General features: G+C 40.8%; 1 protein-coding gene across 3 annotated transcripts in view; it reads left to right on the forward strand.

Moving 5' to 3' along the window:
- The window catches only part of TTC39A (tetratricopeptide repeat domain 39A), a 54,812-nt gene extending 31,330 nt beyond the window's left edge, over positions 1–23,482 (forward strand). For 2 of the 3 annotated variants that reach the window (XM_076340223.1, XM_076340224.1), the window contains exons 9-18: positions 8,071–8,179; positions 8,831–8,898; positions 9,020–9,079; positions 9,851–10,012; positions 11,695–11,786; positions 12,837–12,957; positions 15,283–15,394; positions 17,547–17,661; positions 18,371–18,487; positions 21,579–23,482. In XM_076340223.1, the coding sequence (XP_076196338.1) occupies positions 8,071–8,179; positions 8,831–8,898; positions 9,020–9,079; positions 9,851–10,012; positions 11,695–11,786; positions 12,837–12,957; positions 15,283–15,394; positions 17,547–17,661; positions 18,371–18,487; positions 21,579–21,699 (1,077 nt within the window). In that variant the 3' untranslated portion in view covers positions 21,700–23,482. Of the gene's footprint in view, positions 1–8,070; positions 8,180–8,830; positions 8,899–9,019; positions 9,080–9,850; positions 10,013–11,694; positions 11,787–12,836; positions 12,958–15,282; positions 15,420–16,615; positions 16,635–17,546; positions 17,662–18,370; positions 18,488–21,578 lie in introns of those variants that run through there. The other variant, XM_076340225.1, reaches the window with a different exon arrangement.
- Positions 23,483–25,318: the final 1,836 nt, after the last annotated feature.

Raw genomic sequence — 25,318 nt, forward strand, 5'->3', positions numbered from 1 at the left:
GAAACAGTGATAGACAGGAGGAGAGGGAAAGTTTGTCATGTGCTGCACCCCATCCAGAAGAAAGGAATTTTGAATACATCTGTGTTTGATCTTGCAGTCTTTTCCATTAAATGCTCACGGTGAGCATCAGACTCTGCAAAATACGAGAGCCATGGTTAGTGCCTTGAGCTGTTTACAGTTTACCTGAGAGCGCTACAGTGCACTGGAGGGCAGCTTGCTTTTGGTGTGGGTCATGTGTTTATTAAAGCTGGATATAAAATTGCATTGCAATATCTTCCATGATACTGATCTGCCTTGAAGCCAGCAGATTTGCCCCTAGGGACTCTTCTTGTCTCTCAAACATGTCATGTCTGATAGTAAATGAGGACATGCCCAAAGCTCCATTACTTTCTAAGCCATTTGTGGGCACTGTGGACAACATGATCAACTTAACAGCAGTCTGGAGTCTCAAAATAGTAGGTAGGATAAGATCAAGAAAGTATAAAAGTAGCCTGAGGCCACAGTTGTTCTCTTCCACTCCAAGATGTGCCAGTTGTGCCATTCTCACTGTTCAAGCTGCTTTCCCCTATATCATTAGTCAAAATACAGGTTTATTTGTGTTTAATGGCATAGGCCCTGCATTTGGGCATTGAGGTTCAATGCAGTTTTGCCCAATTTCATGAGAATTTTTTTGTGGGCAGAGGTATGTATTACGCACTGTCAGGTACGCTGTGCTGGGGAGGCACGCCTTCCTCACTCCCTGGGCAGTAGGTGGAGTATGTGTCCCATCTGGACTTTCTGTGTTTAATGATAACTAACTTCTGGTGTGAGATCAGAAGAGTCCTTGCACTATCTCCCATATAAGCATTGAACCCTTCTTACTGACCCCTCTGCCAGGTTTCAGGCTAATATTTACTCTTGTTCTTATTTTATAGACGATTACAAATACTGTGCTGCTAAACTGTAGAAAGGTTTGACGTGAGCCCACCATATGTTAAGTGCAATTTGTCAGAGGGTCAGCTGACAGCATGATTTCAGGGGAAGGCAGGAAAACTTTCAGACAGAACCAGTTTCTTTCAAATTATACTTTTTGATGTGGGAGGACATTTTTCCCAAAGCAGCTGAGCTGAAGAATATTTTTGATGTCTCAGTTTGTAATAAATTGAATTTGTTTCCCACTAAGCATCTTTTTGATTTGCATTTTGGTCTCTTCTGCAAATTTTAAATGAAGGTTAAATGTAAAAGTATTTCATGGGATACATTTCAATGCCCCATCTACCAGTTTAATTAGTCAGTTCTTCATAAAAGCTGTTAGTAGTATCCATCCTTCTTGCTAAGCTTGCAGTAATGTGATCAGGTCATGGGACATGGACGATGACCTTGCTTTGCTTTCATTGTCAAGATCCCTAATTAAAAGAGAGTGATTTAAAAATACTATTCAAGAGCTTTTGCTTCAGGAAAGTAGATGGATTTTAGTCAGTGATGGCTGAACTAGTGAACCAGTCTCAACGTTGTTTGATAATGGTTTTGAGCATTGTCCTTGTTTGTCCTGCATTCGCTGTAGGAGTCCCCACTGCTCATGTGGGGAGTCCTGAATGACAGAGCATTGGATGTCTTGGAACAAGGATCAAATCAATGAGGTACTGACATAATATACTGTAGTGACAGCTTTGGGAATTAAGAGATTGTGGGATGTTATGAGCAACTTGCACCGAAAGGTGAGGGTTATCATATTGGGTCACATTTGTCTCTTAAGAAGTGTCATTGCTCCCTGCTCTGCATTACACCTTATGCCCTTCAGAGTAACTTACATTTTCTGTGAAAACAAAAACTAGACATGTTAATGTCATTTAAGTATTCTGGAGAAATTATGAGCACTTACTGCCTTGACATCTGTTTTATATTGTAGCAATACGCCCTGTAATAGACTTTGTTTGGAAGCTCATTCCTGGTGTTCTGGGATTGCTCATATCACCTGTGGCATAGGAGTGGGAGATATTTATGGGTTATTTATGGTTAGAAGGTGCGTCCTAACAATTAAATATAATATACTCACTTAGTGACTGGCAGCAGTGAGTGTAGTTTGTTTACGAGTTCTTTCTTAGGCTCAAGTAGTAGCTGCTTGTGATTTCCTTCTGAGATCCTCAGTTTGATCCCCAGTGAGGATTACATGGGTGTAACAGTATTGCCCAACTCATGACACCTCACTTAGCTGATTAGGTTTGCTGGCTAATCTCCATAGGCTCCCTGTGGAGAAAGAGTAGGTGCTTGAAAAGGTGATTCATGTCTGTCCTAGGCTTCTGTGCTGAATGGAGGAGTACCTTAGAGCCTAGGGAGGCTGGCTGGCTGAATGTGGTATCTAAAACATGTTTCTCAGCAACACCCTTCATCATCCCACTTTCCTGGGGATCTCATCGTAACAGAAGCAGTTTGCAAGAGTTTTTTTGAGGAGAAGCAGCTTTGTTGCAGCTTTTTCTACAAGCAAGCATTGTAATACTAACAACTACTTCTAGATTTCTTCTTTTGAGACTCTGTCTACTCATTATATTGTTTCTTTAATATAGAAAGTTTGGGGTATTCAAGTGGCAGAGTGAAAAGTAAGCATTCTTTAATACCTGTACTGGACAAAATAGTATCATGGACATGCCACAGAGTGAACTAACTTGCTCGGTGAGCTTCCCATACCTGTGTAACTACTCAGTTTAAGAATTTAGGCTCAAGTATGCCAGATTTGCAGCTCTCTTCTGATGAATGGGCAATGTTCTTAATCCAGTTACTTCACAGTTACTGCTTTCCAGGATACAGTCCCACGTAGGGTGGGTGTGGATGGCATTCCTTGTCCGTACAGGTGATCAAAGACTCATTAAGGTTGGAAAAAACCTCTAAGATCATCGAGTCCAACCATCAACCCAACACCACCACGCCCACTAAACCACGTCCCTAAGTGCCTCATCTACACGTCTTTTAAATACTTCCAGGGATGGTGACTCAACCACTTCCTGGGAAGCCTGTTCCAATGTTTAACCACTCTTTCAGTAAAGAAATTTTTCCTCATGTCCAATCTAAACCTCCCCTGGCGCAGCTTGAGGCCATTTCCTCTCGTCCTATCGCTAGTTACTTGGGAGAAGAGACCAACACCCACCTCGCTACAACCTCCTGTCAGGTAGTTGTAGAGAGCGATGAGGTCTCCCCTCAGCCTCCTTTTCTCCAGGCTAAACAACCCCAGTTCTCTCAGCCGCTCCTCATAAGACTTGTGCTCCAGACCCTTCACCAGCTTTGTTGCCCTTCTCTGGACACGCTCCAGCACCTCGACGTCCTTCTTGTAGTGTGGGGCCCAAAACTGAACACAGTATTCGAGGTGCGGCCTCACTAGTGCCAAGTACAGGGGGATGATCACTTCCCTACTCCTGCTGGCCACACTATTTCTGATACAGGCCAGGATGCCATTGGCCTTCTTGGCCACGTGGGCACACTGCCGGCTCATGTTAAGCCGGCTGTCAGCCAGCACCCACAGGTCCTTTTCCGCCAGGCAGCTTTCCAGCTGCTCTTCCCCAAGCCTGTAGTGTTGCGTGGGGTTGTTGTGGCCGAAGTGCAGGACCCGACACTTAGCCTTGTTGAATCTCATACAGTTGGCCTCGGCCCATTGATCCAGCCTATCCAGGTCCCTCTGCGGAGCCTTCCTACTCTTGAGCAGATCAACACTCCCGCCCAACTTGGTGTCGTCTGCAAACTTACTGAGGGTGCACTCAATCCCCTCATCCAGATCATCAATAAAGATATTAAACAAGACCGGCCCCAAAACTGAGCCCTGGGGAACACCGCTTGTGACTGGCCACCAACTGGGTTGAACTCCATTCACCACAACTCTCTGGGCCCGGCCGTCCAGCCAGTTTTTGACCCAGTGCAGAGTACACCTGTCTAAGCCATGAGCCGCCAGCTTCTCTAGGAGAATGGTGTGGGAGACGGTGTCAAAGGCTTTACTGAAGTCCAGGTAGACCACATCCACAGCCTTTCCCTCATCCACTAGGCGGGTCACCTGGTCATAGAAGGAGATCAGGTTGGTCAAGCAGGACCTGCCTCTCATGAATCCGTGCTGGCTGGGCCTGATCCCCTGGTTGTCCCGCACATGCCTTGTGAGTGCCCTCAAGATGAACCGCTCCATAATCTTCCCCGGCACCGAGGTCAGGCTGACAGGCCTGTAGTTCCCTGGATCCTCCTTCCGGCTCTTCTTGTAGATGGGTGTCGCATTGGCAAGCCTCCAGTCGTCTGGGACCTCCCCTGTTAACCAGGACTGCTGATAAATGATGTAGAGTGGCATGGCAAGCTCCTCCACCAGCTCCCTCAGCACTCTCGGGTGGATCCCATCCGGCCCCATAGACTTGTGAGTGTCCAGGTGGCATAGCAGGTCATTGACTGCTTCCTCTTGGATTATGGGGGGTTTATCCTGCTCGACGTCCCTGTCTTCCAGCTCAGGGGGCTGAATACCCTGAGGATAACTGGTCTGCCTGTTAAAGACTGAGGCAAAGAAGGCATTAAGTACCTCAGCCTTTTCCTCATCCTCGGTGACAATGTTCCCCCCACATCCAATAAAGGATGGAGATTCTCCTTGGCTCCCTTTTTGTCATTAATAGATTTGTAAAAACATTTTTTGTTGTCTCTAATGACAGCGGCCAGATTGCGTTCTAGCTGGGCTTTTGCCTTTCTCATTTCCTCTCTGCATGACCTAACGAGATCCCTGTACTCTTCTTGAGTTGCATCCATTGCAGCACTCCAACCGTGAGAATCACCCCACCATGTTTCTGTGATGGTGACTAAGTCATATCTATCCCGCTGCACAATGGCTTCCAACTCCTCCTGTTTGCCGCCCATGCTGCGTGCATTGGTGTAGATGCACTTGAGCTGGGCTACCGATTTCGCCCCCAGCATTGGCATGCCACCCCTAGGCTCATCTCTAGTGAGCCTGGTTTTATCCCCTTCCCCCTTCGAACCTAGTTTAAAGCCCTCTCGATAAGCCCTGCCAGTTCATGAGCGAGAATCCTTTTCCCCCTGTGAGACAGCTGAACTCCATCTGTCGCCAGCAGGCCCGGTGCCGTGTAAACCTCCCCATGATCAAAAAAGCCAAAATTCTGCCGATGGCACCAGCCCCTAAGCCACGCATTGATAGGGTGTGTTTTCCTGTTCCTTTTAGTATTCTTCCCTGCCACTGTAGGGATTGAGGAAAACACTACCTGTGCTCCTGATCCTTCAACCAGTCGCCCCAGTGCCCTGAAGTCCCTTTTGATTGTTTCTGGACTTCTCTCTGCAACCTCATCACTGCCAGCCTGTATAACCAATAGTGGGTAGTAGTCAGAAGGCCGTACCAGACCAGGGAGTTTCCTAGTAATGTCTCTGACTTGGGCCCCAGGGAGGCAGCAGACTTCCCTGTGGGACGGGTCCGGTCGGCATATTGGGCCCTCTGTTCCCCTCAGAAGGGAATCGCCTATGACGATTACCCTCCTTTTTTTCTTAGCAGAGGCAGTCATAATGTGTGGGGCTGACTGCCTCACCCTAGGCGACCCCCTGGATGGACCTTCATCTACATCCTCATTTCCCTGGCCCTCAAGTTCCAGGGCCCCATATCTGTTCTGTAAGGGCAACCGGGAAGGTGAGGGAGGCCGGGCGGGCGTTCGCCTGGCACCCTGAGCAGGGACCCTCCTTCTACCTGGTGGCAAGAGGGCAGGGGATCCTCTGCTTCTTGTGGAGCCTCCGTCTGCTGCCTTTGCCTCAGGGATGGTAGGGTGTGGCTCCACCAATCTATCTCCCTCTCACACTCCCTGATACTCCTCAACCTTTCCACTTCCTCCTTCAGCTCTGCCACCAGACTGAGCAGATCATCCACCTGGTCACACCGCACACAGGTGTTGTCTCTGCTGCCCTCTGGTACAGCTGACAGGCTCAGGCACTCCCTGCAGCCGGAGACCTGGACAGCTGTATGCTTGCGTGAGGGCTCCGTCTGGGTCGCCACATTCCTTCTGGTGATGGCTTTTGGCCAAGTGGAAACCATAGCTGGTCCTCTTCTGGGAGGGCGACGACTACTAGTTGAGTTGGCCTCTAGAGCCAGGCAGGGGACTGCGCCCCGACTCGCTCACCTTCCCTGCATGCCCTCCCTCGTGAACTGCCGCGCAAACTGCCATGCCACGCCCTTCTGACGCGCCACGTCCTGTTTGTCCGCCCTGTTCTCCATGGGCAAATTATATCGCAATGATAACTTTGTGTTTGGCTGTATTAAAATACATTTTTGGGAGTGAAATACATGAGATCAACTTGACAAATGATTAAATTATTCTACATGACTAATATAATTTGTTTCTGTATCATTCTTAGTGCTATTCACAAATGTGATTAGCAGCCATTTTATATGTATTTTTATATTGTATGGAAGATATCAAACACTGTTAGGCCTAGTACTGATGTCAATAAAGACTCAGTGAAATATCCAGTCTGAAGATTTTTCAATTCAAAAAAATCTTTTGGAAATCTACTTGGATTTTTTTTCTGCCAAAATTCATTCCACAGAATGCTTTGTCTTACTTCTACCTTGCAGTGCTACAGTGCTACTTTTTTTTAAATCCACATATTTATGGTTTTCATCTGGGCAGTTTAAAGAAGCTGAATATATCATATTTTGTTACTTATCTGTATCAATCAAACTTTTGCTCTCAGCAGAAAATGAAGTTGGCTTTATTTTGCTGAGTGCTTGATTTCCATTAAGTCATTGATTTTCAGTAATGATTTTACTATCTTTTAATTTCTTCTGAAGTCACATGCAAGTCAATATTTCCATTATTTTGTCCAGGCTAGATGTTACTAATTGACCTGCAAATATATGTGTTAATGGTACCTTTCCCTATAACAGTAATTAATGTAATAAATTAAGATTTTTTTAAAAACACAAAATAACTGTATTTATGTGAAAACAATTAAGCATACTAGTTAAGTGAAAAAGTGCAAAAGTGCATGTATGATGAAAATTAGGATATGATTACAGGCTTCAGGGTTTACACAGTAAGTGGTAAAGGTGAGGTAGCTAACACCTATCTGTCGGCAAGGACACACAAAAGATGAAAATCTGTGTTGAGATCATGCTCTGAGTGCTCTCTCTGATACCTCCCACAGTGGCTCCGATAGACATCCCTCAGGGTCCCTATTTATAGTGTAGCTGGTTTGAAAGGATGTTCTTATAGTCACATACATCATGTTCCAGTAACTTTCCACTGCAGTCATAGTTAACTTTTAAACAGAATTTTCCCCAGCACACAGTGGATGTCTTACTGTGCATATTTACAAGTAGGCAGATCTCATGTTTAATATGTTTGCATATTTATATTCTTGCTGTTGATACCATGGAACCAGTCCTAGAATGGGCTGCTAAATGCTTTTGCTTCAGGAGCTTGAATCCTTAAAGCTGGTTATCCATCACGCTCTCATTGAATATGAACGCAGCGTTATACTTGATTGCTTTAGTTCTTCCCAAAGGGAACAGAAATATTCTTCTTTTCATCATATTTTTCCACTGGTGGTAGTGGGCCAACATCACTGCAAAGCTCCTTTTGTTTTTAACATACTTAAAAACATCCTTTTGCCCTGTTATCCTTTGCCCTGCTAGTTGCAGATTTTTTATTTTTTTCTTGATATCTTTAACTTGCTTATGCAGTGAACAACAACAAATATGGATACACTGCACAATGGCAATGTGTTATTTGCCTTCATTTCAAAACTCTGTGTTTGTTGTTTCTGGAATGCTGTTTGGCAGCACTTGGATGATGGTGATAAGTTGTCTAACATTCTCTTACGTTAACCATGTAATAAATCCCAAGTTGCTGCTCTGTCATCGGATGTTTTCCAGCTAAGCAGTAACTCAACGAAAAACTGTTAGGTAATTTCATGTGTGTGTTTTTATCTTTGATTGCTATGTAAGCAATGTATGTCAGTGCATTTTGGGAAGTTGGTGATTGCGCAATCTGTAGATGACACTGCAGAAGTTAACAAACTAGCAAAACACAGCTTTGGTTCTTTTCCAATACTTTGTCCTCCTCACCTCTGTTTGCACAGGAGCATGGTCTGCTGCAGCTTCAAGAAGGAGCATCATCATACAGCTTTAGGTCGGTGCTGTGTACCATGCTGTTGCTTTGCTATCATACTTTCATGACCTTTGTGTTAGGTAAGATTGTTTATAATAACTCTTGGATTTGATTAGTTCTTGTGGGACACAGAGGGGAAAAAGATGATTCCGTCACCTATTTGTTGGTGAATTGTTTGTTCATGATCAGATTAAATATAACTCATTTGTGGGTGATTTTACAATAGTGATCATAACTGAAGAGAGTGTCTTAATATTCAAGATGGAGGTTTGTTTAACACTTAAGAAGGGAGATGATGGGGATAGAAAAGGAAGTTGTGAGAACTAAATCTGTCTTCAGTAGTCGGGTGCATTATTTGGAAGGTTAAAATAATGGCTGTAAGTGATGACCTCCTGAATACTTTGTTCATGTTTATGTCATCCCTGACTTTTTTGGGAGGTGATAGCTTCCCACTGAGATACACTTCCCTGTTATCTCCTGCTAAAGCATTCTACAAAATGTGTCGGGCTGCGCATAAGTGAGTTTTCAAGTCAGTAAGCACAATGTTGTTCAGGTCTTCCTGCTTGTTAGCTTAGTGCAACACCAACCTGTATTTATGTCTTACTTATCAGAGAGAGAACTTACATTTTGGCCAGATGAGGATGGCTGATCAGTACTTTGCATTCCTATTGGGTTTTTTTTCTTTTTTCTTTTCTTGCTACTTTTACCACTTGCATTTTTATGCATTCTAGGGACAGGAAAAGGAAATGTTGAGGAGGCAGAAAGACTACTTAAGCCTTACTTGGCTCGCTATCCAAAGGTAAAATGAATCATAATTTAGTTTGGTATGATCATTTAATGTTTTCTTGCCAAATCTAGACTGTATGGTCAGGTTGAAAACTGTTATAGAATACTTGTATTTTTATTATTATTTATTACAGGGAGCCATATTCCTGTTTTTTGCAGGCAGGATAGAAACACTAAAGGGTAATATTGATGCGGTAAGTAATCCTTTTGCTCTTGGGAAAGTAAGTTTCGAAAGCTTTAGAAAAACTCCTTCAGGAACAATGTTTCCTTTTTGGCTAATGCTTCCTGTGGCTTTGGCCTATATGTAATTTATAGTTTTCAAAATTCCTATTTGTAATTCATAAACTATTTTGACTAGCTTGTTGGACCAGCTTGTTTTGCTACCCTTCTCAATTTCTGGTGATAATCTAGTCCGCCAGTATTAATGACACAGTTTTCTCATTGTCTTTCCTATTCTGAAGAGAGTTGTGCCTTTAATAACATCCAGTGGTAATCCTTTGCCTTCAGGCTGAGTGGAGGGTCATACAAGACTTAAAAGAATTAGGGAAGTGAAAAAGGCATGTCCAAAATACTCTGAGAGTATCAGCTGGTGTGCAGTGCATTAGCTCCCTTGAAATCTTTGGAGCTGCAACAATAAATGTCAGCTGAGCATCTGTCCTTTGACTTTCGTTTCCTAATTTCCCTAGACACAAACATTCTTTTTCCCTATGCTTAGGACTTAATATAACTTCCAAGAATGGGGAGCTCTGTGGCAGGGGTAAACTTGCTAACACTAGGATGACTGTGGAGCCAAGGATCTTTTGTGTGAAGCCAACAGACGTGATTTTGGGGAATACTGGGCTGTTAATAATTTGGAAGTTGCAGGAGCCATGCTGGCAGATCATGGAGCCCCAGCGTCTATTACAGCACTGGTGTATGTGCATTTACACATGATTAAGGCAGTGTTTGGAAATCTCTGTGTTCAGGCAGTTAATAGGTATGAAGAATGTTGCGAGGCTCAGCAATACTGGAAGCAGTTTCATCACATGTGTTACTGGGAGCTCATGTGGTGCTTCACCTACAAGCGCCAGTGGAAGATGGCTTTCTTCTATGCAGACCTGCTAAGCAAAGAAAACACTTGGTCAAAGGTAAGTTAATCGGAACAGGAGGGCAGAAGGCCCTGTAGTATCTATTAACTTTCAGTCAGTTTGAGTTGACTTTTTGTAGCTTTGAAGCTTTTGTAGCTTTGAAGATGAAGATTGTAAAACAAAACCTGGTCTGCTGAGGCTCGTATAGAACAATGTGAATTGCAAACATTCAAATCTGAACAGATTATGGGCAAACAGAAATCTTTTGGGCCTGACCTGTAGATGAAGAACAGCTTGTTAAAGGTGTTCTGCTGTGTATTGACTGGTTGTGTCATCAACACGTTGCAATTAGTGGCGCAAGTTGCTATTTCTTTCATTACATTATGGATATAAGCTCTTTTGGTGATGAGTGAGGCTAGCCATGATGGTGCCTCCAGGATAATAAATATAATTAGAAGAGGCGCCTTGCCCTGTGTGTCTGAAAGGGAGAAGCTCTTCCATCCAGAACCCTGGTAGCTTTCCTTCCTTCATCTTCCCCTGAGCCCCAGGGAAATCTGTCAGAAGGGATTAAGTCTGGCCAGGGGGTGTGTGTGGTTGATTGGAGGTTTGTTTCTTCTTAATGTGATCAGACTATGTGTGTGGGGAGGGTATTTCTGTCTGTTTTTTCTACTACGCATTGTATGTATTGGCCAAGTGGAACCAAAACTGACATAAGGTCCAAGCAGCCAGGTGAGAGCAACTCTCTCAGTGCTCCCACTCGGGTGAAAATTGCAGTACGGACCCCTTGAACCCCTGGGGACTCCAGCAACGCATTCAGCCAGGTGCATTAGTCTGAATAGCTCCCACAGAACTCCCACAGCCAGGGGTGTACCACCTGGCTAAAAGCTTTAATATCCTGAAATGCTGTAGGATTAGTATTAACGTGTATCCTTTTAAACTGTGTGTAGAGTTTTATACTATATTGCAGGGGCATTAGAGAAGCAGAGAAGATGCTTCCTACTAATATGTAATCTACAGTGCAACATGACAGTAGCAAACTAGTAACTACATGAGCTAAATGAAAGATGGTCACCTGTATGCACTGTTAGATTCCAGTGCAAATAAATAATCACAGCTTAAAATATTCTAGAAAAGTCCTGAAACTTACGGTTACTGTAGATCCCTTAAAGCGGTACTCAAGAACTCACCAACTGTTACTCTCTGCTGTTGCAAGAGTTGTAACGTCCTCTGCTGCTTTGCTTTCCTTGGTTGCTGAATGTACGATTGCTCAGGAATCCCTATGAAATCAGTACTTTTCATAATCTGAAATCATGAAACCCTTCAAAAACTGTTTCATGGTCTCTAGAACCTAGTATTTGAGATATGCTACCAAGTTGTGATTGGACACATAGACTATATACTAGTATTTTTTTTTCTCTGAGCATGACCTTTTCATGAGTTTCCTAGCATGTATTCCTAAGAGTAATCAAAATTAACTTTACACAAACATTACATTTGTTCTTGGAATGTGGACATAAACTATAAGCTAATACAAAGTAAACAAAGACATACATGATTAAAAAAAATTTCTATACTCCACTTCCTGAAATACTTACCTCCCGCTTAAAATTTTGTAAGATTACGTCTGTTTGTGAGCAAAAGCAGCAACTTCTTCCTCTTTGTTGCTCTTTTGTGCTTTATGTCAATAATGGTGATGCTGTAAATTCATTTTTCTGTACAGATATTCTTGATTGCATTTGCAGGCTACTTATATTTACATGAAAGCTGCTTATCTCAGTATGTTTGGACCAGATGACTGCAGTCCTTTTGGAGACAGCGAAGCTGATTTATTTAGGTAAAATTTGCTAACTCCCAGTTACAAGAGTTTCCTGTCTTTTCACGGCACAGTATTGGGGGAAGAGAGGCAAAACTATTCATTGTGCAGTTCGGAGGCTCTGTGCAAGTAGCATTGGATTGGTAAGAAATTGCAGAATGAAACATTCCCTTAGACTAAAGTGGACCCTGAGTTCAGACAGCAGATTTCTGCTGGCCTGGAAATACTCTAGAGTCAGGATATTAGGTCTATCAGCCACAGTGGCTGCTGCTGTTGCATGTAATATTCACATTCTTTATCAGTTTTTTCCTTTCATCAAAATGGCATGTAAGATCTGAAAACCTTCAATGGATTATGCTACAAGATATGTGCTTCCTTAGTGGAGACAACATCAGTACAACTTGATTCTTGGGTTTTGAGTCTGAGAGGAATATGAAATAGTTAATTGTTCAAGTGAATATATGCATTACTAACACAGTGAATTAACCTAATTGTAACGTTTAAGCTCAAAACTGCCTAAACTTTGCTGGGTCAAAGAAAATTGATTACTTTGTTTTTTACAATTTTTCTATAAAATCTAAATATCACTTTTTTATATGCTTAAGTATATAAAAGTATAATAAGTATATTATATCAATATATCGATACTTTTCAGGACTTCCATATCTTATGTAATCACAAGCAGATTTCACTGGATTTGGGATCCATTACAAAGTGAATCAGTTTGGTCTTTGGGAGAATGGGAGGAACATTGACAAAAGCTAGCTTGCCTCTTTCTTAGTCTGTGAAGAGAGATGGGCCCTTTATAAGTTAGGTGCATCATCTAATTTATTCTTTGGGTGGGGAAGAGTCCCTCTTCCTCCTGCTTGATTACAGAGGAAGCCTAGAGAGATACGTGCCCTGCATAAAGACAGCTTTTGTGAATATGTATTGCTCAGCTTCCCTAGAGGTAGCAATAGCTCAGTGTGTAACAGCTTTTTTAAGTTCTCTTTGGTTTGATTTTTTTTTTTTAAGTTTGAATGTTTTTTTTCCCAGAAGAAAATTTCCTTACATTTTCCTTTAAACTTTCAGGATTGTTCCCAGTTTGAAACTGAAAATTGCAGGGAAATCGCTGCCTACAGAAAAGTTTGCAATTCGGAAAGCTCGACGATATCTTTCTTCAAACCCCATTCCTTTGCCTGTTCCACCTTTGGTAAGTTAGAAATACACACACACACCCCTTATTATAATTTTTTAATTTAGGGAAATAAAAACGAGATAATTAGAATAGTTTCTTTCCATGTTTCTAAGGTAAAACCTCTGCAGGAGACTGGAATGTTCCCAAAGCAAAGCCAAATGAATGCGAGGAATGCTGTAAAACTGGGGCATGCACCAGCCACAGGGAACTACGCCAGTTGTTTGTGACACGTAAATGTGTTGCATGTGTAACTCATTATTCCAGCTATAGACTAGCATGCTCCTAACAGCTTTCTTCTGATTCCCTTTTGAGGAACTTTGCCCTAGGTCTCTTCTGTCATGTGTCATTTACTGAGACTACTAAAAGAAGACTTGAAGGTACAAGTTAGGGGGGAAGAAAAATCAAGGAAACAATGCAATAATCGGGGACTGCATGTAAGCATCTATTTAATGTGCCCCTGAATGTTTGCAATTTGGTGCTTTTCAGAGCAACTCATTGGTTCTGGGATGAAACAGCCAAATCCTTTAGCCACTCCAGAAAACCATTGGATACTGTTGATTTTTTTTTAATTCTTTTTTTTTTGCCTGTAATGCTGGCCAGTTCCCTGTGGCCAGATGAGAACAGCTGCATAAGGCACCCATTGCCTCACTCATGCTGCACTTACAAAAATCTGTCTGCAAAGGAGACGTAAAAGAACATAAAAGGATTTTGACTCCACAGGTTTGCCAAGTGCAGTGGTGTTAACATTTGCAGTGCTTTGAGCTGTTGTGTTTGAGAAACAGATGGATAATTAGTAAATACTCTTTAAGAAAATGCCTGAACAAGGAGAGCCTCTCGGAGACACCAGTGAGTAGTCATTTCTCAGCCCACCAGTTGGGTATGTGACACAGTGCTTCTTGAAGAAATACAGTTGTTACAGCATAGCGTGGGTATTCACTAGGGGCCACTTTCCACTAAGTCGTAAGACTGAAATGAGGGAAATAATTAGGTTACTTTGATTTGCCTTTCAGGTTTCAGAGATTGTAAAGAGTAAGAAATGTACACACCAGGGGTTTGGCTGGGCTGTTCTAATGGGATTTTAGCAGAACAGGTTTCTGTACTGAGGGCTCTCCTTGGAGTGGCCAGGCACTGCGTCCTTTGTTTCTGCTGCAGTTGCATTTCTGAGGCAGCAGATGCCGCAGCTGAACAGTTAAAAGCACTCTGAGGATGTGGAACTGGGTGCAGAATCTCATCTCTAGGATTTTTCGTTTCACTGTGAAGGGATTTGCTGAGAGGAGCGAGTCCTCAAGCAAGTCTTAGCTCAGAGATTTAGCCTAGAATAAATGTAGTTTGAGTACTTCTGTGTCAAAACCATGTTAACAAATCTGCACTATATATAGTAAGTTTAGCAGGGGTTTTCCTATCAATAGAGACCAGATGGTGAAAGCAACAGTGACTGGGGTTAACATACTGTTTCATCTATTCTAGCCTGACAGCTTTTTGTACTATAGTTCCAGAACTCAGTTATTCTGTACAGAAATTTTACCTAAAAGCTTTAAATTAGCAAATACAGACTAGATCATATAAATAAATAGAATAAATAACTTGTCATGAGGACCAGCCGTAAGTCTATATAATATTTCCATCTTTAACTTAGTGATTGCTAGTGGCAATGGGCACATTTGCTCTGGTGATATACTCTAAGAGAGAACCCCAATAACAAATAGGAATTAAACCAATAGTTTTTAATAAAATTTACTCTAAGAACAGTTGAATAAGAAAGAAGTTACTTTCTGTGGGAACATCAAACAAACCTGAGCAATTTAAGGGGTTTACAGTTTGGCTCTAAAATTCTGTTGGTTTGTTTGAAGGTTGGCTTAAAGGTTAGGGTTTTTGGTTTTCTTTTTGTTTTGTTTTATTGTCCTGAGATTTCATATTTTTTCTGTGGAAGAAATACGTTGTAGTTATTTATAGTTATTACTGCCCTGGCTAGGATAGAACTGAAAAACAAGAGGAGACCTTAATCAGGGGACAGTTAGCCATGTGCCATGAATGTTTTAAGTCTGTCTGTTTTGTTGGTACTTGCCTTCATGTATAAGAGAGATTGTATTTGCATTCTGTTCAGGCAATCCTCCTTGCATTGTGTGTGGTAAATGGCTCTTTAGTTGTCTTCCAGGGCTAATTTGTTCTGAAAACCAATGTAACAAGTTTTCAGTTGCAATGAAAATATGTTTTGACAAACTGACTTTTTATTTAAGGAATCTGTAACTTTTTCATCACACAGAGATAAACTAAAGTATTTGATAACTGCATTTATCCAGTGCTGTAATTAATGATGCTGTCATTTCTCCCTGACCCTAGGAAATGATGTATATCTGGAATGGCTATGCTGTAATTGGAAAATGTCCCAACTTAACGGAAGGCATGTTAGAGACTTTAATTGAAGCAGAAGAAGCATTGGCAAGAAGTTCAGGTAACCAGTGATATGGTTTAAGCAGGTATTTTGCAGTGCAATAGCTAAAGATATTATCTGTGAATAAAGAGAGACACTCATTAGTAAAGTTAATCTGATCGTAGGAGGAACATAGATAATGAAACCATAAACTGTTTATGCAGATAGGAATAATTTTCCTTTTTAATATAGCCATAACTTACAATAGTAGCAAATGATTTTACATCCACAGATGTGTATTAGGAATAGTTTATGACATGTATTAAAGGACTGTTTATTTTGCTAGATCAGAATCAGCATATGCATTGACTTGATTACTTGCATCATGAAGCTTTGCTATCCTCAGATACTGTATTTCAGTTTTGAAGGATAAATAGAAGGAGACAAGTCAGTCTTCTATTTTAAAAGTGCTGTCAATTTATGATGTGTCCTTGGGCTGAATGGTATTGATGTGTCAACAGTATGCTATAGAAAGCTGGGACACCAGGGATGGGCTTCCTTTGCACTATGAATGAGCATAAGATAGGGGACAGTATTGAACTGGAACAAGCTTTGCTACCACATCTTCTGTCAGTCTGTTAATTAGCCATCCATGAGAAAGTCCAATGATGTTTATTTCTTGCCAATCTTTCCCAACTCCTATGGGAGCGCAACCAGTCTGCACAGCTTTTCTCACAGAGTTTTCCCTTACTAAATATTTTATCTTATTATTATATACTACCTTCCCGCAAAAGGATCAAGCCCCTATTGACAAAGGAATATGGGCTAAATCACTGCATTGCAGTCTTTGCTAGGACCTTGGTCTTCCTGTGCACATTGTGTTACACAAAATTTGAAAGAGTTGCCTGAAAGACTGGCTAAAGCTATCTCCTTTTTAATTAATCTGATATGCACAGTTGTGTCTAGGATAGGTCCATAAATGTTTCCTTATACAATCCAGGGCAGTTTGTAGGATATGTTATAAGTAGAGAAAATACATACATGTGAACGTGTTCATGGGACAGATGTCCAGAAGAGACAACTGATCTGTTTTTTCTTATTATTCTTATGAAATACCTCTTCTGTGGCCCCGAGTCATCTCATTGTGCTCATACTTAGCGTGTCAACTTTTGCCCTCTTCCCTGTTCCTTCTAAGTTAGTTTGCTGCATAGTCTTTGGGCATCTTCCCTGGGATTTGCTTTGGTGACATATGTATGTTGGTGCTTCTGTGGGACTTAGCAATAGAATTGACTCCAATTGTAGGATCAAGGCCTCCAACTGCATAGTCCAAAGAGAATCAGCAGTTTCATGCAGCTTGTGTCAGCATTTTATCAGCTGGAGTGATAAAGGAAGAACCAGGTAAGGTTTGGTAGTGGAAACAGGGTGACATTCAATAGCACAAGATGCACAGCATCACACATTTTGCAGAAATTCTTATTTGCTAGTATTTCATGAATTGGAAATAAGCAAGCAAGATGAAGATTTTGCTTGTAAACTTTAAGACTAAGCTGCCTGTATGGAATGGCTATGAAAAAGCCAGATGTTTTCTTTGAAATGTATCATGCAAAAATTTTCTGGTGAAGAAAGGTTGTTGTTAGTAATGACTTTGAACTAGGCACTGGTGAGGCTGGTAAGACTCTGGGCACTCATAAAAGTATAAACTCAAAAGAGGTGAAAAGAAGGTATGGTAAGAAGATGAAGGGATGTGAGGTGCAGATAGCAAAGTTTGGCATATTTTTGTTTAGCCAAACGAAGGTGGAGGATTGATAAAACACTTGCCTATGAAGAGATCATGTGACTAGAAGTCATGGAAGGAGAAGAGCTATACATACTAAAGGGCAATAAAGGCATAAGTTTAAGAGGTTATAAATTGGACCTCAATATTTCCAAAGTGGACACTTTAAATTAGTTTTTAGGTGTCAGAACAATAAGATTGTGGAATAGCTTCCCGGTGGGAGTAGGGAGGGAAAGAACAGCCCAACAATTTTTAGACGAAGTTTGATCGATTTATGAAAAGCTTGATGCATGTTTGTCTCTGCATTAAATGAACTAAATTGACCAGTTAGTTCCTTCTGTCCTGTGTTCCAGTAAATGGCTTGTGCTCACAACTACCTGTGTAAAAGTTTTCCTACAGGTAGGAAAGTCTCTGCTGCTCTAGCATTTTCTAAAATGTGCCATTTACTTCATCTTGCAGCTACAGAATTACTAGCAGATGACCAGTGCGTGATAAAACTGTTAAAGGGTTTGTGCCTCAAACATTTGGGCAAGATCTCAGAAGCAGAAGACCATTTCAATTACATCTATTTAAAGTAAGTTTTCATACCTGGCGTATAGGAGAGCGCTTGAATTTCTCAGTAACTGTTCATTTCAAGTAAGAGGAGATGCAACTGTGATATGAATAGAAGGGAGGGACTGCGGTATTTTTAGTATTTATTTCAGTTGCTTTGATATCAAGGAATTGCAATTTTAATTGCCAGTGTTGCTAGCCTTGTATGGAAGAAAAATTGCAAATCTGCACTTTTTACTGAGATATTTTCTCCTTTTCTGGGGACTATACATGCATAAAATTTTTGAGATCCCACTTCCCTTCCCCCCCCCCCCCTTTCTCTTACCAGTCATGAAGAAGCTGTACCCAAAAAGCCAAATACAGTCTGCAGAGACAGATGGCAGCATGATTATACTTGGAACTTCTATACATCATGCAGTGAATGGCATCTCTTTTTGTCAATTCACATGGAGAGAGTTCATAATATTGTAATCTTTTCTAATAATTCCCTGATAATAAAGGCAGTATTTTGAAATTCTGAGAAATAACATACTGTGTAGGATGGTTATGCAAAATACAGATTTAATAACCGGGAATGTAGCTTTGGATAGAGAGCATGGCAAGTGTCGTAACAGAGATTGATTGCTCCTTCTGATCTTAGCTAATCTCCTATTTATTTGTGTTTGGAGCTGTTAAATGAAGGAAACAATATAGCATTTCAAGATCTTGAGGCTATTTCTTTTCCAATGCAGTGAGAAGAAGGTAAAATATGACCATTATCTAATTCCAAATGCCTTGCTGGAGCTGGCAATACTGTATCTAGACCAGGGTAGAAGAGAAGAAGCAATAAAACTACTGGAAAGAGCAAAGTAAGCAAGTGAAAAGCCTGTGCTGATGTCTGATGGGTCAGTATGGTATTTTACTGGTTAGCAGGAAGCAGAAACATTTCATTAATACCATGGAAACTCATTGTTACATTTATTCAATGGAAGCACGCATGCACTAGTTTTGGTTTGGACCTTTCTAATGGTACACATTATCTGATCGTTCAGTCTGTGACTTACCCATCCATTCTGATAAGAGCAAAAAAAATTGTAAAGATGTTAATAGGAATGTCAAAAGCTTCCATAAGAAATAATCCATGTGTAACAAAATGTAATTATCTTTGTAGTCTATTTACTTCTTCATTTTACTTATTTTCAAAGCTCTGTGTTATGGCTAAAATAGTATTACTCAAATTGATGGCTAGCAGTGCTGTTTTCTTTCCTTGATGAAATACATTTAAGATAATGCTTCAGGTTGCATTTAGTATCTTTGTATTGTTTCATCTGCCTCTGAAAGGCAACTGAAACACCTGCTTTTACTATTCTGTGTGATTGATTTTTCTAGCAAAGTAGGTTTATCAGGAATAGTTGGACTTGATCATGTATGTTCTTTATTATAAAATTAACAAAATACGGGTTTTGCCTCTGGCCGAGCCTTTACTTCTCTGCTGAGCCAAAATTTCGTGCGGGGGGCAGGAGGAAGGAATCCAAACCAAACAACCCTCTCCCTCTTCAGGCATCCTGCAGGAGGGTAGTTCACCTCTCTGCCTGGATCCTGAATGAGTCCAGATGTCTGCATCTTTCCAAGTGCAGAGAGTCACGCCAGTCACTGCTGCAGGTGTTAGCAGCTACAAAACTGATGTCTGGCCCCCAGTTTCAAAGAGGTCAGATAAAGTTTTTGTGTTGAGCTTTTGTCCAAGCCAATCCACTATGCAAGACAGAGTCATGAATCAGCCTATCGAAGATTATACCAAAAGACTGTCAACACAAAAATTAAAATACTGCAATTCTTCATTTCCTATGCTTGTGAGCCTGGTTCTCTGTAGGCTCACGGAAGATATTAAGAGCAGCAAAAATTGCATTAGCAAAACACAATGGAAAGTGTTTCAATTGGTTTCACATTCCTCAAAGGACGCCTCTCCTCCTGTCCTCATTTCCTTTGTTCAAATCTCTCTTAAGAAGAGATCTAGAAATCAATGATTCAGAGCTTCTCATTCTATCGCTTGCAGCTCGCCATTGCACCTTTTCCCTGATAGCTCTGTGTGGCTCATGTCACAGGCCCCCTCGAGGGAAGGTGTTTGGCTTAAAGAAGAGCACCAGCAGACAGCATCTCTTAAAGATTTGTTGTTACCCAGTGTATGGAAAGCTAATACTCAGACTTTCTGTGCTCAAAAAAGTCATGGAAACTGTAATGATATGCAAAAAAAACCCCAACAACACCACAACCCTCCCCCCCTTGTTTCAGTCAGTCATTAAAAAAAGTGCAGTCCTTACATTTCCACCTGTAGCTGTTACACTGCACTAAAATGCACAGGGTTTTGTAAGTGTTCAGCTAAAAATGCTGAATGTCTTTGCAGCCACTAGAGGGAGAACGCGTTGTCCGTGGTGGGTTTCAGGACTGCAAAATTACGTTTGCAATTGGCAGGAGTGCAGACGAGCACTCGACTTGTGCATGACGCTTGATTCGCTTGACCTAAATCCACAGACTGCTGCTGGCTTGAATGTTTCAACTCTGGGAGAAAGAGTGGAATGAGATGATAAACAGTTTTGGCTTTGTCATGCATGGAAATATTTCTATTTGTATTACCATAAGCTACAAGCAAGAATATCAGCCTGCTGATGAGAAATCCAGTATCTGCATGACAAAAGCTACTTAATTTAAAGAAAAAACTCCTTAATTTAAAGAAAAAACAAAGAGTTTCAGATCAGCATACAGCACAACCCAGTCACCTCCTTTTCTCATTCAGCCTCTTGGGTGTTGCATACATAAAATTATAAGCTGGTGTAGGATGGGTGTGGAATTCCTTGTTTTCACAGAGAGACTGCCACTGCCATAGTGACAGGTGCTTCCATGCTCGATTTGAATTATGAATTTTGAACTGAAATGCTTTTAAGGTATACAGACTGTTAAGCAGAAACATGAATTAATGTTTAATTAATTAATTAATACTTAATGTTATGTTTCTGTAAAGATGACAAATATCTTCTAAAAGAAAATTAGCATGGTCTAATCCTCTTTGGTGTCTGGATTCTGTATCCATCCTGCAAGAGCTGACATGTTAATTCCTATTAAGTATGATCTGCACTTTCTATGTGTCCTAGGGGCAAAATTTCTTCTTTTATATAAGCTTTTCCATGAAAATAGATTCTTTTAATGTTTCTGTAACTCTTTAGAGCATGACATAGCTACTGGAGACTATAGGCAGATGACGCTGCTGTGTCAGCCACTAGATGTTTGTTGGGGGAAGTCCTGCCAGTCTTTCCCCAGGCTGGTGAATTGCTCCTCGAAAGCTGATACAGAGTCTTGTGTATGCCCACTTTCTCTTTTCAGGCTTCTAGGGCAGCAAATCGTCTGGCCTTATTTCTTGCACACAGTACACATCGTTGACAACCACAGGATGCAGATGGGGTGTTTCCCTCTTCTGGTTCAGGACAGCTTCTCTCTCTTGTTTTTTCTTTTCTTTTTTTTTTTTCTTTTCTCTACTTCCTTGAAATGTGTCTGCTGAATTAAGATGAGTCCATCTTATTAAAATGAGAAAAAAAACCCTGAAAATGTATTCAAATTTATCAGTTCTACTTTGAGAGGGGAAAAAAAAAAAATTCTGAATGTAAACTAAGTGGATGTTACAGATATTTAATGTGAACTCAATATTTTGATTGAGTGGAACAGATTCAATTACTTATTAAGCTATATTTTTCTGGTAGTTGCCAGACAGTGAACTACAAATAAAGAACAAAGAGCTGCATTGTTTGGCTAGGAACACATGCCTTGTATTTTAAGAGTAGGGAACAAAGGAGCTTGTAAAGAAAGGCTTTTGTGCTGTCTACAGTTGTTTTGCTTAGAAAATAATATAAAGATAACTTGAAAATGTTTAAAATATATATATTCATCAGAGTGGATCTGCTTTTGTTTTAGACAAAACTACAAGAATTACTCCATGGAAACAAGAACACATTTCAGAATTCAAGCTGCCCTGCACCAAGCCAAATCCACCCCAGAAAATGGAATGCACTCTGGAGCCTCGGCAGTGTCGTAACTTTTTCTTCTTTGATGCCCTGTTTGTTGCAAACTTTGGTGCAGAAAATTACTGACACTTTAGAATTATTTTTCCTTCTCTTTCAAGTCAGCAAGAAACCAAATCATTTAAAATTTTTAAGGTGATGCATAAAACATTAATCTAGTGTAATAACATAGCAAAAAACCTCTCAAACCAGCCATAACCCTGAAAAATATTGTTTTTCCAACAGTGGCTTTTTGAATACTTACATCTGTGTAATTCATTTTTCAATTGTGTGCCTTTTTTCTTGCGTTTGCAACATTTACTAAGCAAGCTACAACATAAAGGGGAACAATTGAAAAAAACAAACAACAAAACTTTAAAGATTCACGGATTTAATCTGTTAGCTATAAATGTTTGTTTGAATTCATACTGCTAGCAGTTGAGAAGGAAGCATCACTTTTTCCAAGTACTCACTTAGCTGAAATGGTGTGAGAAAATCTTAGTGCACAAGAAACATAGCAGGGAGGAGCTCTGAATCCTGGGCGTTTCCAGTTGTGCATAGAAAGCTTCTCTTTACCAGCTTTTACTAGTCACATTTTTGCTTCTGTAAGAAACTCGCTGGTGGAAAAAATGGTCTCCCTTGTGCAAGTATCTTGACTTTTTCTTTGATTTGGTTTTCATGTCAAGTCTGCTGAATGTCGTAGCGGCTGAATGATTTACCAAGGATTTGGTGGGGGCAGGGTGATGACAGTATAAAACTGCATCCCTTCTTCTTTGACAAGTTTAAAAGTGGGAGGTCCTTAGGAAACAGTTTTTTCATCAGAATGAACATGATTTGAATTTTATATCATGTTTAAAGCACAAGTCCTTGAAGGTCACTTAAGAAACAGCAATATTGCTCTGGCTGCACAGCAATACAGAGTTACTGTGACAGCCAATTCCTTCTTAAAACAATTCTTAGGTTTGCCCAACTTGAGATGTCCATGTTTAAAGAGATCGTATGGCCATGTTTCCTGTGTTAAGAAGCTGGGGTTGGAGCAGGCTGTCTTGGCACAGTGCTCTGCTTTTCACAAAGGAAAAAAGGAGAGCCCTTTATCTTTTTGCTCTTTATTGATCTTTTGGGGGAATTTCTGTGTAAGGGGCTTTGAGAATAGAGCAAAGAGCTAGCTCTGCTTTCCAATGCTGTCTGCCATAGAATTGCTGCTTTTCTGCACAACTGGTGAAGTCAGACCTAATACATATTTGACTCGTGTTTACTGTTCTCCAGGCTAGCTCCATGTTTGTATGCCTATGGTTTTTTGGGGCACACTTCTACCTCCCTTTTGAAAGAGCTTCTTCCCCATGACCCATTCTGATACGTGGAGATGGGAGGTCTTCTGACAGCCCTTTTTCTCCAATGGAGATGTTTGTCAGAAAGATTCATATCTATGTACCTCACAGTGAATGTTCTTTCTGAAGTGATTGTTCCCAGCAGATGAGAAAATTGACAGTTTATAGCTCTGCTTTTACCTCCTCTAAGCAAATGACATTGTTTTATAATTGCAAATTAATATGCAAAGAGACAGAACCACCTGTTCCTCAACACGGAGAACGTGCATTGTTTTAAAAATAGGACACCCTTTATGAAAGTCTTCCCAAGTTAAAATCGTAGATGAAGAATGCATTTTTTTAAAGTGACCTTCTCAGTTAAATTCAGTTCAGATAAATTTCTCAATTCAGATAAAATTCAGTATAGTTATGCTATTTACATACTGCACATCAAAACTTAAGTGTAAAAATTCAGTCATTCTTTGTATAGAATAAAAAGATTCCTGTTCTATTTCATGCATATAACGCCTCTTCTTCAGTTGTGTCCTTTTCAAATATTTTGGCAGTCTTAGCATCTTTTAAGCAAGCAGTGCCATGAAAATTAGCATAAATTGTACTTTGCAGAAAGTGAACAATCCTTCTGACTGTAGATTCATCTCTCAAGGCCACTGCAACACTGTTTGAAATTTCACCCACAACCGAGTTTTGCCTGATCTGAGATATATTGCACAAAGGACATACTGTGCAATATGCAGTCAACTTCCCCGATTCTTTGCAGTGATGAAAATCCTGAGATTTTCATAGTCATCTTTGGTCGAGCACAAACACCAGTCATATCATGGACCTGATCTCCAGCTTCAGCTGACGACTTTGTAGTTAGCCACAATCAAGTAGTCCGTGCTTTCATTCTTGACTTTTTAGCTCCCTAACAACAGGAAATATTCACCTTCCTGATGCAAACAACAAAGATTTACAGACTGTAACATTCTGAACTCACTAAAGGAAGGTAACACCTTGCTTGCTAAAGGATGAATGGAAGGTCTGGTACGTTGTCACTGTCTATGTTTTTCAATGTGTTACATTTTGAATTGCCCACCATTACTCTTTGTTCATCAATGTACTTCATTTTGATTCTCTTCTGTGGTTAGAGATCAAAAACTCAGTGGTGTCAGTCTGGGCTGGAAGGTCTGTGCTGGCATTGTTTTTCCATTGCTTCTCCTGAAGCTGCTGCATTCTGCCTGAAGCAGCTCTCCAGAATGGTAAATTGCTTCATCAGTCTGGAGTCCCAAGTAGAATGAATTAGGGAAATGAATTAGAATGAATTAGGGAAAGCACAATTGGTGCAAGTTCTCAAACAGCTTCAGTGTTCAGTATATTCACCTACCAGAAAATAGCAGATACTCAAATCAAGGATTTTCAGCGTGGCCTAAGATTCAGGAAACATAAGTACTACTTCAGATGGATATAGTCAACACCTCATTTGCAGAAGCACCACTTCCTTCTGCTTTCAAACTGCATTGTCTGACCAATGCTAGAGAAACCCAATCTGTGTACTAGGCTTCAGCCAACAACTGCTGGTATCAACTCTTCTCAGTCCTCAGCAAAGCCAGAGAAGTTAACCAAAGGCAAACTACTAACTCACATAGCAGAAAATAGTTTTCTGCACTTGGTAGGACCTTTATCATAAAGCTTACAAACTGTATTTCTTACCTATTTTTTTAGTAGCACTGGTAAGTGGTTTCCTGCCAGTAGCTGAGGAGGGGTAGAAAATCATACTCAGTTTCCTGGATGTCTGCAGCAATTGCCCACGTGATATTGCTATGCCATCTGAAAGTGGCAGTGGTCAGGAAGGGAAAAGCAGTAAAATGAGCATCACTTTTATCATTAGATCTGGTATGTGGAATCCATGTCTGTATGGTCTCTCATTAAACTGAAGGGATGATATGGGCTGAAAAACCAGCAGCTTATACTGAGGTCTAATGAGGTGTAACTACATCAACACCTAGCTCCTATAAATAACACGAGATGAGGTAACCTGTTGGATGAAGAACGGTGGGCTGAAGCTGAACCTGGTCACAGGTTTTCTTGATAATCAGAAAAGACTTTGATGAAGCCACAAACACGATACAACTATTGTTATTTGGAAACACCCACTTGCGAGTGCTCAACTAAACCAGTAGCAGAGGAACATGCTTTGATTTATTACTGATACGCAGTTCTATTACGATCTACAATTAACGCATTCTGTCATGGATGGTTAGTTTAAAGGCTGTCCCATTCTGACAGTGCCTGGCCTCAGGTTGTTTACACTGCAGTGATACAGCATTCAAAACTTTCCTTAGGAAAC

The sequence above is a fragment of the Aptenodytes patagonicus genome, chromosome 5 (genome assembly GCF_965638725.1).
Source record: "Aptenodytes patagonicus chromosome 5, bAptPat1.pri.cur, whole genome shotgun sequence".
Lineage (NCBI taxonomy): Eukaryota > Metazoa > Chordata > Aves > Sphenisciformes > Spheniscidae > Aptenodytes > Aptenodytes patagonicus.